A 19,274-nucleotide genomic window follows, 5' to 3' on the forward strand; every position below is an offset into this window, starting at 1 on the left:
CTGTGAGAGAAAATGGCGCTGTGTGCTGAGGAGATAGGCCCCGCCCCTTTTACGGCGGGCTCGTCTCCCGCTATTTTTGAAGTTAGGCAGGGGTTAAATATCTCCATATAGCCTCTGTGGGCTATATGTGAGGTATTTTTTGCCTCTAATAAGGTTTTTATTTGCCTCTCAGAGCGCCCCCCCCAGCGCTCTGCACCCTCAGTGACTGTTGTGTGAAGTGTGCTGAGAGGAAAATGGCGCACAGCTGCAGTGCTGTGCGCTACCTTTATGAAGACTCAGGAGTCTTCAGCCGCCGATTTTGGACCTCTTCTCTCTTCAGCGTCTGCAAGGGGGCCGGCGGCGCGGCTCCGGTGACCATCCAGGCTGTACCTGTGATCGTCCCTCTGGAGCTAGTGTCCAGTAGCCAAGCAGCAAATCCACTCTGCACGCAGGTGAGTTCACTACTTCTCCCCTAAGTCCCTCGTTGCAGTGATCCTGTTGCCAGCAGGACTCACTGTAAAGTAAAAAACCTAAGCTAAACTTTCTCTAAGCAGCTCTTTAGGAGAGCCACCTAGATTGCACCCTTCTCGTTCGGGCACAAAATCTAACTGGAGTCTGGAGGAGGGTCATAGGGGGAGGAGCCAGTGCACACCACCTGATCTGGTAAAAGCTTTACTTTTTTGTGCCCTGTCTCCTGCGGAGCCGCTATTCCCCATGGTCCTTTCAGGAACCCCAGCATCCACTTAGGACGATAGAGAAAATGGGAGTATTAAGGGGGATGTGTTATGTGGGTGTGGCCAGTGCCATGTGGGCGTGTACACCCTCCGCACTATCAGCCCCAATGTCTCCCTAAATATGTCCAAGGAAATAGAAATTCAATTGAGATACGTATGATTTATAGCCGCCTGTGTGGCCCGCTGGTGACTGGTTATCCTGATGCTATCATAATGATGGGCCTATGTGTAAGTGAAGGCCTGGAGCTGTAGCTCCATCCGCCCATTGCTAATCTTGGCCCTGGAGATACCGGCGCCGTCACGTACCCGCACACTGCCCACCTCTCCTGTCCTCACACCTGATAGTCACACAGAGACATACACAGGAAACATTGTTTTATTACAGTAACATACAAGTACAATGATACAGGACAGACAGACTTCCTGACACTCTGCCATAAACACATCCAGCACAAGACAATACACAGGTGCGTTATTCTCCCTCTGTAAATACGCGTTTCCCCAATGCTGCCAAAACAAATAGAACCCTAATTTGCTGCACACTGCTCTTCTCTGTTCTGCTGCCCCAGGACGCTTATACATCAGTCACTTGCTCCGGGGCCCTGCACAGGACTGCAGGCAGGGAAGCATGGGACTTCCCAGATAAACACATTACTGGAAAATACAACGTACAATGTACCCCCCCTCCATTGATAGCTATGCTATACAGTGTCCATTTGGCCTGTAGGTAAGCAGCACCCATGTGATAATACATCACACACATCTAAACAGAAGCCGGACAGCATTCATCAGAACAGTAAACAATTCCTACACCCCCTTTGACCAGTATACAGAGAACCCCACCGACCAGTATTCCTGGCTGCTGCTGCTGTTGGCCAATCGTGATTTGCCCCACCCCAAATATCCAGTGATATGATTGGTAGGATTTCCCAGGGACTCTCATTAATTTCCACAGCTGAACTCTGATTGGCTTGTGGGCATAAAGAGAGAAGAGACAGCGAGCATTCCAGCCAATCACCCCCCACCGCCACCGCCCCCCATGAATGCTAACAAGGGCCTCACAGAGGCCTCAGGACAAGCAGAATGATTGGCCCTTCCCCAAATTGCACCACAGAGCATAGATATGTAGTGTCCCTCCCATAGGGAACTCCCAAGTCAATGCCCCTCACTTTACTAAAGTTTTGTCCTGCAAAACCTAATTAGCTTAATCTGCACTCGGCAAGCAATGTCTGTGATCCTCCTGCCTTCTCCCATTGGACAGTGCAGGCTTTTACATTCCATCAGAGACACAAAAAAAAGCGTCTGCCACACAAAAACAGGTATTTGCTCTTTTGTTAGTGACCCTCATTGAGCCGTATCAGTGCTGGACCTCCAGTCCCAAGTCTCAATGCACCTTAGGCAGCTGCCTCTTCTGTCTAATTATAGTTTAAGTCCCGCCCCACATTCCGGTAGCCAATTTCATACAGAAAGTCCCTCCCCTACTTAAAACAAAGACATTCTCTATTACATGTACGTGCACAGGGTGCAAGAGAGTGGGGTCCCACCCATCCACACGGTCTGACGGTACTAGGCCATATGTTCTAGCATCAATCCATTTCCGTAGAAACAAAACAGCACATGGAGCTGAGCACCCCTGGCATAAGTCCTAGCACACTAAACCTGCCCCTGCCTACCCCTTTACCTGTACTTGGTACTTGGAAGACCTGATTATATTCATTAGGGTGCACCTCGGGAGGGCTTTGGGCTCCAGCCAGACTGTAGGAGGAAGAGATGGGGACACTGTTGGATGGCATTAGTACGCATGTGGATGCCCGGTTCGGTTTAGGAACCACGGTGCTGTAGAGCTGGTCAGCAGGCGGAACGGGTGCCGCGCGTAGGCAGACGTTATCATACTGGTGAGCGGAATAAGCTGGGCCTCGGCTGCTGAAGGTGGTGGGCAGACTCATAGATTCCATAGAGGCCACGGCTGTTGGTCGCTTGTTGATCACCGCGTACGTTTCGCTCATGTTGGAGTAATCTGGCGGCAGAGACACGCTGTGGGGGGGAGAAGAAAGGAAACCAGGTGAGATTCAGCAGACAGCAGACTCCGTTCCCCACACTCACTGGACTCGGCCACTTTGGAGGCAGCAGCATCAGAACAGGTATCAGAGTAGAGCTTGTAGGAATGTCTGACATGACCCCACAATTACTCATTTAGGGGTCATTCAGGTTTGTTAGCATCCAAAAAAGGAAGAAACTGGGCCAAACCATGTGCATTGCAGGGGAGGCAGATGTAACATGTGCAGAGAGAGTTAGATTTGGGTGGGTTATTTTGTTTCTGTGCAGGGTAAATACTGGCTGCTTTATTTTTACACTGCCATTTAGATTTTAGTTTGAACACAGTCACACCCCACCCAAATCTAACTATCTCTGCACATGTTACATCTGCCCCCGAACCCCCCCCTCCCTGCACTGCACATGGTTTGGCCCAGTTCCTTGCTTTTTTGGTTTGCTAACAAACCTGAATAAAGCCCCTAGGGCACACTCAGGGGTATATTTACTAAAGTGCTTGATAATTATGACTCCTAAAATTATCAAATCAGGCGCTCTGATATAAGGCACAAAATAAAGCTGTTGGTCATCCAATTTATATAATAGAATTGATATACTGATATCTATATACTTATAGCTGCTCCCACATGAGTATTCTGCGATACTCAAATAGATACAAAGTAATTGTGAAACATGCAATATCACAAGAGAGCGCTAGATACCGATCATTACTATATAAACATTTTATTCAATCACATAAAATAAAAGCATAAAAAATGCAATGCATATTTTCATAAAATAATTATTCTCACTGCTGATATTACTTACACGCTGCCATATACTGTATCTCAGGGAGGTAGTAGCAGAGCGCCCATCGTTTATACAGCTGAACATTCACCATCTAGTGAACACCATTCACATTCCCTAAAACAAATTGGGACTTTATCATTTGCTTTTGGAGCGTACCAGCCACACTGGTCTTTTGGATGTGGACATCTGTGCAATATTGAATTGGGATACAGTATATGGCAGCGTGTAAGTAATATCAGCAGTGAGACTAATTAATTTTATGAAAATATGCATTGCATTTTTTATGCTTTTATTTTATGTGATTGAATAAAATGTTTATATAGTAATAATCGGTATCTAGCGCTCTCTTGTGATATTGCATGTTTCACAATTACTTTATATTTACTTAAGCGCAGGATTATAGAAGTGGAGATGTTGCCCATGGCAGATAAGAACCACTTGGCCCATCTAGTCTGACCCTTTTTTAACCAAATGTAACCTCAAACCCTATTTGATCCTTACTTCTCATTTATGTCTACCCCAAGCATGTTTAAATTGCTGTACTGGCGTAGCCTCTACCACCTCTGATGGGAGGCTATTCCACTTGTCCACTATCCTTCGCAAGGACCATTCTGCACAATTGCAGAACGGAACTTGCACAGCCGCAGACCATTATCACCACAGATCATTATCAGTATCACCGCAGATCATTATAACCTGTTTGGTACGATTGCTTTATCATACACCTGACTATAATCTTACAAAATCCCTGACTTTGTGCAATTGTACCTAGAAGAATTGATGCTGTTTTGAAGGCATAGAGCGGTCACACAAAAATATTGATTTGATTTCGATTTCTCTTCTGTTCATTCACTTTCCAGTTTGTTAATTAATAAAAATAAACCATTAACACTTCTATTTTTGAAAGCATTCTTACTTTGCAGCATTTTTTCCCACACCTGCCTAAAACTTTTGCACAGTACTGTATATAATTTTGGGCCACTAAATGCAGCAGATAGAGTAGCTGACTCAGGTGATATCCACCCATGAGTGCTAAAAAAACGATGGGCCTAATTCCGTATGGATCGCAAAAGCAGTATCTTTCTCTTATAGGCGAAACCATGTGCACTGCAGGTGGGGCAGATGTAACATGTGCAGAGAGAGTTAGATTTGGGTGGGTTATATTGTTTCTGTGCAGGGTAAATACTGGCTGCTTTATTTTTACACTGCAATTTAGATTTTAGTTTGAACACACCCCACCCAAATCTAACTCTCTCTGCACATGTTACATCTGCCCCACCTGCAGTGCACATGGTTTTGCCCATTAGAGAAAATTGTTGCTGTTTTGATCAGGTCTGAATTAGGGTGGTCATTCCGAGTTGTTCGCTAGCTGCAATCGTTCGCTGTACAGTGATGAGGCAGAAAAACGGCACTACTTTGCATGCGTATGTGGCACAATGCGCACGCACGTCGTACTATTACAACGACCAGTGTAGTGTCACACAAGGTCTAGCGAAGCTTTTCAGTCGCACTGCTGACCGCAGTGTGATTGACAGGAAGTGGGCATTTCTGGGTGTCAACTGACCGTTTTCAGGGAGTGTTCGAAAAAACGCAGGCGTGCCAGGAAAAAATAAGAATTTACTTACCGATAATTCTATTTCTCATAGTCTGTAGTGGATGCTGGGGACTCCGAAAGGACCATGGGGAATAGCGGCTCCGCAGGAGACTGGGCACAAAGTAAAAGCTTTAGGACTAGCTGGTGTGCACTGGCTCCTCCCCCTATGACCCTCCTCCAAGCCTCAGTTAGGATACTGTGCCCGGACGAGCGTACACAATAAGGAAGGATTTTGAATCCCGGGTAAGACTCATACCAGCCACACCAATCACACCGTACAACTTGTGATCTGAACCCAGTTAACAGCATGATAACAGAAGGAGCCTCTGAAAAGATGGCTCACAACAACAATAACCCGATTTTTGTAACAATAACTATGTACAAGTAATGCAGACAATCCGCACTTGGGATGGGCGCCCAGCATCCACTACGGACTATGAGAAATAGAATTATCGGTAAGTAAATTCTTATTTTCTCTAACGTCCTAGTGGATGCTGGGAACTCCGTAAGGACCATGGGGATTATACCAAAGCTCCCAAACGGGCGGGAGAGTGCGGATGACTCTGCAGCACCGAATGAGAGAACTCCAGGTCCTCCTCAGCCAGGGTATCAAATTTGTAGAATTTAGCAAACGTGTTTGCCCCTGACCAAGTAGCTGCTCGGCAAAGTTGTAAAGCCGAGACCCCTCGGGCAGCCGCCCAAGATGAGCCCACTTTCCGTGTGGAATGGGCTTTTACAGATTTTGGCTGTGGCAGGCCTGCCACAGAATGTGCAAGCTGAATTGTACTACAAATCCAACGAGCAATCGTCTGCTTAGAAGCAGGAGCACCCAGCTTGTTGGGTGCATACAGGATAAACAGCGAGTCAGATTTTCTGACTCCAGCCGTCCTGGAAACATATATTTTCAGGGCCCTGACTACGTCCAGCAACTTGGAATCCTCCAAGTCCCTAGTAGCCGCAGGCACCACAATAGGTTGGTTTAAGTGAAATGCCGAAAACACCTTAGGGAAAAATTGAGGACGAGTCCTCAATTCCGCCCTGTCCGAATGGAAAATCAGATAAGGGCTTTTACAGGATAAAGCCGCCAATTCTGACACGCGCCTGGCCCAGGCCAGGGCCAACAGCATGACCACTTTCCATGTGAGATATTTTAACTCCACAGATTTAAGTGGTTCAAACCAATGTGACTTTTGGAATCCAAAAAAAAAAACTACATTGAGATCCCAAGGTGCCACTGGAGGCACAAAAGGAGGCTGTATATGCAGTACCCCTTTTACAAACGTCTGAACTTCAGGGACTGAAGCTAGTTCTTTTTGGAAGAAAATTGACAGGGCCGAAATTTGAACCTTAATGGACCCCAATTTCAGGCCCATAGACACTCCTGTTTGCAGGAAATGTAGGAATCGACCCAGTCGAATTTCCACCGTCGGGCCTTACTGGCCTCGCACCACGCAACATATTTTCGCCAATTGTGGTGATAATGTTTTTGCGGTTACATCCTTCCTGGCTTTGATCATGATAGGGATGACTTCATCCGGAATGCCCTTTTTCCTTCAGGATCCGGCGTTCAACCGCCATGCCGTCAAACGCAGCCGCGGTAAGTCTTGGAACAGACAGGGTTCTTGCTGGAGCAGGTCCCTTCTTAGAGGTAGAGGCCACGGATCCTCCGTGAGCATCTCTTGAAGTTCCGGTTACCAAGTCCTTCTTGGCCAATCCGGAGCCACGAATATAGTGCTTACTCCTCACCATCTTATCAATCTCAGTACCTTGGGTATGAGAGGCAGAGGAGGAAACACATACCCTGACTGGTACACCCACGGTGTTACCAGAGCGTCTACAGCTATTGCCTGAGGGTCCCTGGACCTGGCGCAATACCTGTCGAGTTTTTCCCAACGGTTTATAATCCTGTGGAAGACTTCTGGGTGAAGTCCCCACTCCCCCCGGGTGGAGGTCGTGCTGAGGAAGTCTGCTTCCCAGTTGTCCACTCCCGGAATGAATACTGCTGACAGTGCTATCCCATGATTTTCCGCCCAGCGAAGAATCCTTGCAGCTTCTGTCATTGCCCTTCTGCTTCTTGTGCCACCCTGTCTGTTTACGTGGGTGGCTGCCGTGATGTTGTCCGACTGGATCAACACCGGCTGTCCTTGAAGCAAAGGTCTTGCTAAGCTTAGAGCATTGTAAATGTCCCTTAGCTTCAGGATATTTATGTGAAGTGATGTCTCCAGGCTTGACCATAAGTCCTGGATATTCCTTCCCTGTGTGACTGCTCCCCAGCCTCGCAGGCTGGCATCCGTGGTTACCAGGACCCAGTCCTGAATGCCGAATCTGCGGCCCTCTAGAAAATGAGCACTCTGCAACCACCACAGGAGGGACACCCTTGTCCTTGGTGACAGGGTTATCCGCTGATGCATCTGAAGATGCGACCCGGACCATTTGTCCAGCAGGTCCCACTGGAAAGTTCTTGCGTGGAATCTGCCGAATGGGATTGCTTCGTAGGAAGCCCCCATTTTACCCAGAACCCTTGTGCATTGATGCACTGAGACTTGGCTCGGTTTGAGGAGGTTCCTGACTTGCTCGGATAACTCCCTGGCTTTCTCCTCCGGGAGAAACACCTTTTTCTGGACTGTGTCCAGGATCATCCCTAGGAACAGAAGACACGTCGACGGAACCAGCTGCGATTTTGGAATTGAGAATCCAATCGTGCTGCCGCAACACTATCTGAGATAGTGCTACACCGACCTCCAACTGTTCCCTGGATCTTACCCTTATCAGGGAATCGCCCAAGTAAGGGATAACTAAAATTCCCTTCCTTCGAAGGAACATCATCATTTCGGCCATTACCTTGGTAAAGACCCGGGGTGCCGTGGACCATCCCTACGGCAGCGTCTGAACTGATAGTGACAGTTCTGTACCATAAACCTGAGGTACCCTTGGTGAGAAGGGTAAATTTTGACATGAAGGTAAGCATCCTTGATGTCCCGAGACATCATGTAGTCCCCTTCTTCCAGGTTCGCAATCACTGCTCTGAGTGACTCAATCTTGAATTTGAACCTCTGTATGTAAGTGTTCAAAGATTTTAGATTTTAGAATCGGTCTCACCGAGCCGTCTGGCTTCGGTACCACAATAGTGTGGAATAATACCCCGTTCCCTGTTGCAGGAGGGGTACCTTGATTATCACCTGCTGGGAATACAGCTTGTGAATGGCTTCCAAAACTGCCTCCCTGTCAGAGGGAGACGTCGGTAAAGTCGACTTTTGGAAACGGCGAGGGGGAGACGTCTCGAATTCCAATATGTACCCCTGAGATATTACCTGAAGGATCCAGGGGTCTACTTGCGAGTGAGCCCACTGCGCACTGAAATTCATTGAGAACGGGCCCCCACCGTGCCTGAACTTGTAAAGCCCTAGCGTCATACTGAGGGCTTGGCAGAGGCTGGAAAGGGTTTCTGTTCCTGGGAACTGGCTGATCTCTGCAGCCTTTTTCCTCTCCCTCTGTCACGAGCAGAAAAGAGGAACCTTTTGTCCGCTTGCCAACAAAGGACTGCGCCTGATAATACGGCGTCTTATTTTGAGAGGCGACCTGGGGTACAAACGTGGATTTCCCAGCTGTTGCCGTGGCCACCAGGTCTAAAAGACCGACCCCAAATGTCCCCTTTCAAAGGCAATACTTCCAAATGGCGTTTGGAATCCGCATCACCTGACCATTTTACTGGTAGAATTGGACAACGCACTTATACTTGATGCCAGTCGGCAATTATTCCGCTGTGCATCATGCATATATAGAAATGCATCTTTTAAATGCTCTATAGGCAATAATATACTATCCTTATCTAGGATATCAATATTTCCAGTCAGGGAATCCGACCATGCCAACCCAGCACTGCACCTCCAGGCTGAGGCGATAGCTGGTCGCAGTATAACACCAGTATGTGTGTAAATACCTTTTTTTGGATACCCTCCTGCTTTCTATCAGCAGGATCCTTAAGGGCGGCCATCTCATGAGAGGGTAGAGCCCTTGTTCTTACAAGCGTGTGAGCGCCTTATCCCCCCTAGGGGGTGTTTCCCAATGCATCCTAACCTCTGGCGGGAAAGGGTATGCAGCCAATACTTTTTAAGAAATTATTAATTGTTATCGGGGGGAAACCCACGCATCATCACACATTTTATTTCTCAGATTCAGGAAAACTACAGGTAGTTTTTCCCTCACCGAACATAATACCCCTTTTTTGGTGGTACTCGTATTATCAGAAATGTATAAAACATTTTCCATTGTCTCAATCATGTAACGTGTGGCCCTACTGGAAATCACGGTTGTCTCTTCACCGTCGACACAGGAGTCAGTATCCGTGTCGGCGTCTGTATCTGCCATCTGCCTGACGGCCTATGAGACGTCTGGACAGGCACAAGCTGAGTAGCCGGCTGTCTCATGTCAACCACTGTTTTTTTATATAGAGCTGACACTGTCACCTAATTTTCAACAGTACATCCACTCAGGTGTCGACCCCCTAGGGGGTGACATCACTGTTACAGACACTCTGCTCCGCCTCCACATCATTTTCCTCCTCATACATGTCGACACACACGTACCGACACCCAGCACACACACAGGGAATGCTCTGATAGAGGACAGGACCCACTTAGCCCTTTGGGGAGACAGAGGGAGAGTTTGCCAGCACACACCAGAGCGCTATATATGTATAGGGACAACCTTACAATAAGTGTCTATCCCTTATAGCTGCTTATATCTGTTATTTTGCCAAATAAGTGCCCCCCTCTCTTTTTTACCCTGTTTCTGTAGTTGCAGGATGCAGGGGAGATTCTGGGAGCCTTCCTACCAGCGGAGCTGTGTGGGAAAAATGGCGCTGTGTGCTGAGGAGATAGGCCCCGCCCCCTTCACGGCGGGCTCTTCTCCCGCTTTTTACTGGAAAACTGGCAGGGGTTAAATACATCCATATAGCCCAGGAGCTATATGTGATGTATTTTTCGCCAACTAAGGTAAATTCATTGCTTCCCAGGACGCCCCCCCCCCAGCGTCCTGCACCCTCAGTGACCGGAGTGTGAAGTGTGCTGAGAGCAATGGCGCACAGCTGCAGTGCTGTGCGCTACCTTATGAAGACAGGAAAGTCTTCTGCCGCCGATTTATGGACCTCTTCTTGCTTCAGCATCTGTAAGGGGGCCGGCGGCGCGGCTCCGGGACCCATCCATGGCTGGGCCTGTGATCGTCCCTCTGGAGCTAATGTCCAGTAGCCTAAGAAACCCAATCCACTCTGCACGCAGGTGAGTTCGTTTCTCTCCCCTAAGTCCCTCGATGCAGTGAGCCTGTTGCCAGCAGGTCTCACTGAAAATAAAAAACCTATTTAAACTTTTACTCTAAGCAGCTCAGGAGAGCCACCTAGATTGCACCCTTCTCGTTCGGGCACAAAATCTAACTGAGGCTTGGAGGAGGGTCATAGGGGGAGGAGCCAGTGCACACCAGCTAGTCCTAAAGCTTTTACTTTGTGCCCAGTCTCCTGCGGAGCCGCTATTCCCCATGGTCCTTTCGGAGTCCCCAGCATCCACTAGGACGTTAGAGAAACACAGGCGTGGCTGGCCGAACGCAGGGCGTGTTCATGATGTCAAATCAGGAACTGAACAGTCTGAAGTGATCGCAAGCGCTGAGCAGATCTGAAGCTACTCTGAAGCTGCACAATTTTTTTTTGTAGTCGCTCTGCGATCCCTTCGTTCGCACTTCTGCTAAGCTAAAATACACTCCCAGTGGGAGGCGGCATAGCGTTTGCACGGCTGCTAAAAACAGCTAGTGAGCGATCAACTCGGAATGACCCCCTTGGTCTTAAGGCACTTATTCAGGTTTACTAGCAAACCAAAAAAGTTAGCAACTGGGCAAAACCATGTGCACTGCAGGTGGGGCAGATGTAACATGTGCAGAGAGTTAGATTTGGGCAGGGTGTGTTCAAACTGAAATCTAAATTGCAGTGTAGAAATAAAGCAGCCAGTATTTACTCTGTGCAGAAATAAAAATCTAACTCTCTCTGCACATGTTACATATGCCCAATTGCTAACAGCTCTGAATAACCCCCTAAGGTCAGTAATTGTTAGACCACCATTTCTTATACTACGCCTAGGACTCTACAAAGGAAGAAAACGGGAACCAGGAAGCTACAGACGTGAGATTCTGGCGTCGGCTGCGGATAAACTATTTAAAGGGATCCTGAGGAATGAGATTGTGAAATATGTTGTTGAAAACTGTTTGCACAGTGTCAGCAAGAATGGGCGACCGCGTCTACCAACCACGATATGTCCTTGTGAGGGGGTGAGCGTCACACTGGATCTTGGTAGCGGAGCTGATGTCATACATTTGTATTTTGCAGAAGTGTTCAGTAAAGTTCCATATAACAGTCTGGTACACAAGAATAGAGCACTAGGGGGACATGTGTGTTCAAAGGAGTGTTATATAAATGGAATATTCAGACTGGGATAACGTTATTGGCGATGTCCCACCTGGATGCAGTCCTCTATATTAATGACCTTGTAGCTGGACTAGACGTTAGCGTGTCCATGTTTGCGGATAGTGACAGTGACTTGCATGCAGGGTAAATAGTGGCTGCTTTTACATGTAGCCCACAAACAACGAACAGCTTTATTTTGACACTGCAATTTAGAGTTCCGCTAGGAGACGCTCCTCCCAACTCTAAATCCCCGCACCACCCCCTGCAGTGCGACACAGCTGTGTGCAGGTGTAAAGTCACTTTACTTAGCTCCGGACACTATAAGGAAGGTACACCCCAGCCCCCCCTATTGTAATAGCTCTGTATTATGTATAAGACGTGGCTAGAGAACCAGAGTAACAGTACAATCTCACAGGCCCCGACTACACGGACAATAAAACTCTAACATGAATTCCAGACTCTAATAATATATAGAAAACCGCTGTTATCTCCAGCTGAGCTCAGCACCGCGACCCCCGAAGCCGATGCAGATTACCGGACGTGTGCGTGGCAGTAAGATGCACCACAAGTAGCAGCATGTACCAAATGAAAGACAAAAATACTGCTACAATGTGAACGGACACAGTGAAAAAAGTTTTCGCCTTATGTAGAATTTTTTTAAAACAATGGAGTTTATTCATGAAGCATTGAAGTAACATTTATAATTTGCATACTAAACAATTGTACGGAGCAGCTGATTGGTTGCCATGGGCAACTACTCCACAGGCTCACTTCTCCACACTTTTCACTGCTTCATGAATAGACCCCATGTGTTCAAAGGTTATTTTATCACTTTTTTACTACAAAAGCTGCCGCTACATTTCACACACACTGCTGCACCTCACACATAATAACAATTGTTACAACAATCTCGGATTATCACATTCTCTCTGATAATAGTCAGCACTTTGCCCGGGTTCCCCATCTGTGTACTGACACTGTGAACTGTTCCGATCACACTGCAGAAGTAGCGATTACTTGGTTTCTGGAGTCATCAGTCTCTCAGTCACCCCATGCCAGACTATGGAGACCGGAGCCGGACACTTACCATGAACTGAGCTCCTTCTTCCTGGCTGCGTGGGTCCGCGGGTTGGTTAGCAGGGGCTGGACATCATCGTAGTATGGTGCTTTGTTCTGTGAGGACAGGAGGAGAAACGCGTCAGGGCAGCCAGCAAGATCGTGGTTTAATATGTGCTGATAACATCTGTATCAATATCAGGAAGTTCCCCTTCCTGTTGTCACTGTCACACACAAGAGCTTAACCCTCTCCATGCTATAGGGGGATGTGCTGTGCATACAGCTGCAAATGGTGCATGTGGCGGAACTCGCATGTCTCACTGCCAGTCACGGCTACATTATGGGGGTCACTCCGAGTTGATCGTAGCTGTGCTAAATTTAGCACAGCTACGATCAGGCACTAAAACATGCGGGGGTACTAGTCCTCTCCGCATGTCAGTGATGCCCCCCCCCCCCCCGCAGAAATGCAAAAGCATCGCACAGCGGCGGTGCTTTTGTATCTCAGCAGTTACTCCCAGCTAGCGCAGCTCCTGTGGCTGGCCGGGAGAACCTCTTCGCTGCCCTGGGTCGCAGGGCCCCGTGTCGCAGCCGCCCCGGCTCGCCCCCCCAACGGTTCGGCCACGTCTGCGTTGGCCAGACCGCGCCCCCTAAACGTTCCCCTCCCGCCCAGCGACCGCCTCTGCCTGTCAATCTGCCTCAGAGGCGATCACTAGGCAACGACGGCTGGCATGCGCCGGCGCAGTTCCGACCTGATTGCTGCGCTGCGATAAACTGCAGCAAGCGATCGGGTCGGAATGACCCCCTATATACAGTGCCCACTGTCACATCTGGTGCCAAGTCTAATGTGCAGAGCCTCATCTGGTGCCAAGTCTAATGTGCAGAGCCTCATCTGGTGCCAAGTCTAATGTACAGAGCCTCATCTGGTGCCAAGTCTAATGTGCAGTGCCTCATCTGGTGCCAGGTCTAATGTACAGAGCCTCATCTGGTGCCAAGTCTAATGTGCAGAGCCTCATCTGGCGCCAAGTCTAATGTGCAGAGCCTCATCTGGTGCCAAGTCTAATGTGCAGAGCCTCATCTGGTGCCAAGTCTAATGTACAGAGCCTCATCTGGTGCAAAGTCTAATGTACAGAGCCACATCAGCGCCAAGTCTAATGTACAGAGCCTCATCTGGTGCAAAGTCTAATGTACAGAGCCACATCAGCGCCAAGTCTAATGTACAGAGCCACATCAGCACCAAGTCTAATGTGCAGAGCCACATCAGCGCCAAGTCTAATGTGCAGAGCCAAATCAGCGCCAAGTCTAATGTGCAGAGCCAAATCAGCGCCAAGTCTAACGTGCAGAGCCATATCTGGTGCCAAGTCTAATGTGCAGAGCCACATCTGGTGCCAAGTCTAATGTGCAGAGCCACATCTGGTGCCAAGTCTAATGTGCAGAGCCACATCTGGTGTCTAGTCTAATGTGCAGAGCCACATCTGGTGCCAAGTTTAATGTGCAGAGCCACATCTGGTGCCAAGTCTAATGTGCATAGCCACATCTGGTGCCAAGTCTAATGTGCAGAGCCACATCAGCGCCAAGTCTAATGTGCAGAGCCTCATCTGGTACCACATCTAAATGTACTGACTCTCAACAGGTGCCACGTGTAATAAGACACATCTGGTGCCACCTGTCACATGCACAGCTATATCTGGTGCCCATTGATTCAGCAGTGGGTAAAAGACAGAGCTCCAACCTTATCAAGTGACCGAGATAGAAAGACCATATTGAGAGTTTTAAACACCCATGTGGTTATGTTTTACACCTGTGTCACATGAGAAGATTACACCTGTGTCACATGAGAAGATTACACCTGTGTCAGATGTGACATGAGAAGATTACACCTGTGTCAGATGTGACATGAGAAGATTACACCTGTGTCAGCTGTGACATGAGAAGATTACGCCTGTGTCAGCTGTGACATGAGAAGATTACGCCTGTGTCAGATGTGACATGAGAAGATTACGCCTGTGTCAGATGTGACATGAGAAGATTACACCTGTGTCAGATGTGACATGAGAAGATTACACCTGTGTCAGATGTGACATGAGAAGATTACACCTGTGTCAGCTGTGACATGAGAAGAATACACCTGTGTCAGATGTGACAGGAGAAGATTACGCCTGTGTCAGATGTGACATGAGAAGATTCCGGCTGTGTCAGATGTGACAGGAGAAGATTACACCTGTGTCAGATGTGACATGAGAAGATTACACCTGTGTCAGATGTGACATGAGAAGATTACACCTGTGTCAGCTGTGACATGAGAAGAATACACCTGTGTCAGATGTGACATGAGAAGATTACACCTGTGTCAGATGTGACAGGAGAAGATTACGCCTGTGTCAGATGTGACATGAGAAGATTACACCTGTGTCAGATGTGACAGGAGAAGATTACGCCTGTGTCAGATGTGACATGAGAAGATTACACCTGTGTCAGATGTGACATGAGAAGATTACGCCTGTGTCAGATGTGACAGGAGAAGATTACGCCTGTGTCAGATGTGACATGAGAAGATTACACCTGTGTCAGATGTGACAGGAGAAGAATACACCTGTGTCAGATGTGACATGAGAAGATTACACCTGTGTCAGATGTGACAGGAGAAGATTACGCCTGTGTCAGATGTGACATGAGAAGATTACGCCTGTGTCAGATGTGACATGAGAAGATTACACCTGTGTCAGATGTGACATGAGAAGATTACGCCTGTGTCAGATGTGACATGAGAAGATTACACCTGTGTCAGCTGTGACATGAGAAGATTACACCTGTGTCAGATGTGACATGAGAAGATTACGCCTGTGTCAGATGTGACATGAGAAGATTACACCTGTGTCAGATGTGACATGAGAAGATTACACCTGTGTCAGTTGTGACATGAGAAGATTACACCTGTGTCAGATGTGACATGAGAAGATTACACCTGTGTCAGATGTGACATGAGAAGATTACACCTGTGTCAGATGTGACAGGAGAAGATTACACCTGTGTCAGATGTGACATGAGAAGATTACACCTGTGTCAGCTGTGACATGAGAAGATTACGCCTGTGTCAGATGTGACAGGAGAAGATTACACCTGTGTCAGATGTGACAGGAGAAGAATACACCTGTGTCAGATGTGACAGGAGAAGATTACACCTGTGTCAGATGTGACATGAGAAGATTACACCTGTGTCAGCTGTGACATGAGAAGAATACACCTGTGTCAGATGTGACAGGAGAAGATTACGCCTGTGTCAGCTGTGACATGAGAAGATTACACCTGTGTCAGATGTGACATGAGAAGATTACACCTGTGTCAGATGTGACATGAGAAGATTACACCTGTGTCAGATGTGACATGAGAAGATTACGCCTGTGTCAGTTGTGACATGAGAAGATTACACCTGTGTCAGATGTGACAGGAGAAGATTACACCTGTGTCAGATGTGACATGAGAAGATTACACCTGTGTCAGATGTGACATGAGAAGATTACACCTGTGTCAGATGTGACATGAGAAGATTACACCTGTGTCAGATGTGACAGGAGAAGATTACACCTGTGTCAGATGTGACATGAGAAGATTACGCCTGTGTCAGATGTGACATGAGAAGATTACACCTGTGTCAGATGTGACATGAGAAGATTACACCTGTGTCAGATGTGACAGGAGAAGAATACACCTGTGTCAGATGTGACAGGAGAAGATTACACCTGTGTCAGATGTGACATGAGAAGATTACACCTGTGTCAGATGTGACATGAGAAGATTACGCCTGTGTCAGTTGTGACAGGAGAAGAATACACCTGTGTCAGATGTGACATGAGAAGATTACACCTGTGTCAGATGTGACATGAGAAGATTACACCTGTGTCAGATGTGACATGAGAAGATTACGCCTGTGTCAGCTGTGACATGAGAAGATTACACCTGTGTCAGTTGTGACAGGAGAAGAATACACCTGTGTCAGATGTGACATGAGAAGATTACGCCTGTGTCAGATGTGACATGAGAAGATTACACCTGTGTCAGATGTGACATGAGAAGATTACACCTGTGTCAGATGTGACATGAGAAGATTACGCCTGTGTCAGCTGTGACATGAGAAGATTACACCTGTGTCAGCTGTGACATGAGAAGATTACGCCTGTGTCAGATGTGACAGGAGAAGATTACACCTGTGTCAGATGTGACAGGAGAAGATTACGCCTGTGTCAGATGTGACATGAGAAGATTACACCTGGGTCAGATGTGACATGAGAAGATTACACCTGTGTCAGATGTGACAGGAGAAGATTACGCCTGTGTCAGCTGTGACATGAGAAGATTACGCCTGTGTCAGATGTGACAGGAGAAGATTACACCTGTGTCAGATGTGACAGGAGAAGAATACACCTGTGTCAGATGTGACATGAGAAGATTACACCTGTGTCAGATGTGACAGGAGAAGAATACACCTGTGTCAGATGTGACAGGAGAAGATTACGCCTGTGTCAGATGTGACATGAGAAGATTACACCTGGGTCAGATGTGACATGAGAAGATTACGCCTGTGTCAGCTGTGACATGAGAAGATTACGCCTGTGTCAGATGTGACAGGAGAAGATTACGCCTGTGTCAGATGTGACAGGAGAAGATTACGCCTGTGTCAGATGTGACAGGAGAAGATTACACCTGTGTCAGATGTGACATGAGAAGATTACACCTGTGTCAGATGTGACAGGAGAAGATTACACCTGTGTCAGATGTGACAGGAGAAGATTACGCCTGTGTCAGATGTGACATGAGAAGATTACACCTGGGTCAGATGTGACATGAGAAGATTACACCTGTGTCAGATGTGACAGGAGAAGATTACGCCTGTGTCAGATGTGACAGGAGAAGATTACACCTGTGTCAGATGTGACATGAGAAGATTACGCCTGTGTCAGATGTGACATGAGAAGATTACACCTGTGTCAGATGTGACAGGAGAAGATTACACCTGTGTCAGTTGTGCCAGAGCTTTTGCTTTCACTGCACAGCACCATTTTACCTAAGATGTCACTGGAAAGATGGCACCACGGAGGAGGGGGGACCTGCTTGCAGGCACAAGGTAAGTATACTCCAGGTGCAGGTTGTGAGGAACAGGATTCCCCCTGGACCCAGGGGCCTCGCAGATCACTTTATTGGGAAATATATGACCTGAATTCGGCCAATCAGCTCATCCCCTGGCAGTGTTATATATGCTCCTCAGCTGCATTCGGCCAATCAGCTCACTACCTGGCTGATTGGCTGAGGGACCAGGAGTCCCGCCCTCTCTCCTCCATTCACTCCAGGGGCACTTGAACCAGCCTGGATCTGACTAACGTTACCTGGAGCTTTCAATAAACATAACACAGAAACCTGGGACTTTATATAGCGCTCGGTCAGGCATCTCCCTGCGGTCACCTATGTGGAAATGTATATACTGTACACATTTACCACAAAGCCTGTCTCCGGTGCGGAGACAGTGATACGACCAGTGATCACATGTGTCCTAAATGTGGAATTTGCTGGAATTTGATTGGTTGCTACTGGCATAATTTCCACTTGTCCCGCTGAGGTTTGATAAATATCGCCCATTGTGCCTTCACAATCCCAACTATTTGCCTGAATTTAGACCATGACTAGTTCTGCTGTCCACGTCCCTCGTCATGATGTCATGAAGTCACATGTTCAGGGGCAGGGCCAGCACAGGGCGATTATAGTGCCGGGTTGTGATGTAATAGGAGATACACTTCAGCCTCTTTTTCCTGCATTTTTCTAAACTGTTATTGTATGAGAAACAAGGTTATTATTCCACACGTTTCACAATGTAACTCTGCAGCGGGTGATTAATGTGCACTTGTCTTTTCCTACAATACAATACCTGCATCAGGTTCTCATATAACTGCGGATTCTTCAGCTGCTTCTCAAACATTTCGGTCACAGCGTGGTACAGAAAGTTGTACTGCTCCTGCGGGGAGAGGTCAAAGGTTATGGAGAGAGCAGTGGGAATATTACAGACAGCATGAGACAGTAGGGATCATTCACAGAGGTGACTGTGAGCGGGTACAGGGGGAGCACAGGGCAGAGGTCACTGCGAGCGGGTACAGGGGGAGCAGGAAAGGAGGAGCACAGGACAGAGGTGACTGTGAGCGGGTACAGGGGGAGCAGGAAAGGAGGAGCACAGGGCAGAGGTCACTGTGAGCAGTACAGGGGGAGCAGGAAAGCAGGAGCACAGGGTAGAGGTCACTGTGAGCGGGTACAGGGAGAGGACAGGGCAGAGGTCACTGCGAGCGGGTACAGGGGGAGCACAGGGCAGAGGTCACTGTGAGCGGGTACAGGGGGAGCAGGAAAGCAGGAGCACAGGGCAGAGGTCACTGTGAACGGGTACAGTGGGAGCAGGAGCACAGGGTAGAGGTTACTGTGAGGGGGTACATGGGGAGCAGGAAAGCAGGAGCATAGGGCAGAGGTCACTGTGAGCGGGTACATGGGGAGCAGGAAAGCAGGAGCACAGGGCAGAGGTTACTGTGAGGGGGTACAGGGGGAGCAGGAAAGCAGGAGCATAGGGCAGAGGTCACTGTGAGCGGGTACAGGG

General features: G+C 48.0%; 1 protein-coding gene across 1 annotated transcript in view; it reads right to left on the reverse strand.

Moving 5' to 3' along the window:
- Positions 1-19,274, reverse strand: part of PTPN18 (protein tyrosine phosphatase non-receptor type 18) — a 68,222-nt gene that overhangs the window by 18,018 nt on the left and 30,930 nt on the right. Inside the window, exons 11-13 of the mRNA XM_063936044.1 lie at positions 18,564-18,650; positions 12,681-12,766; positions 2,395-2,747 (exon numbers count right to left, since the gene is read on the reverse strand). Coding sequence (XP_063792114.1) covers positions 2,395-2,747; positions 12,681-12,766; positions 18,564-18,650 — 526 coding nt within the window. The remainder of the gene's footprint in view (positions 1-2,394; positions 2,748-12,680; positions 12,767-18,563; positions 18,651-19,274) is intronic.

Source organism: Pseudophryne corroboree, chromosome 8 (assembly GCF_028390025.1).
Source record: "Pseudophryne corroboree isolate aPseCor3 chromosome 8, aPseCor3.hap2, whole genome shotgun sequence".
Classification (NCBI taxonomy): domain Eukaryota; kingdom Metazoa; phylum Chordata; class Amphibia; order Anura; family Myobatrachidae; genus Pseudophryne; species Pseudophryne corroboree.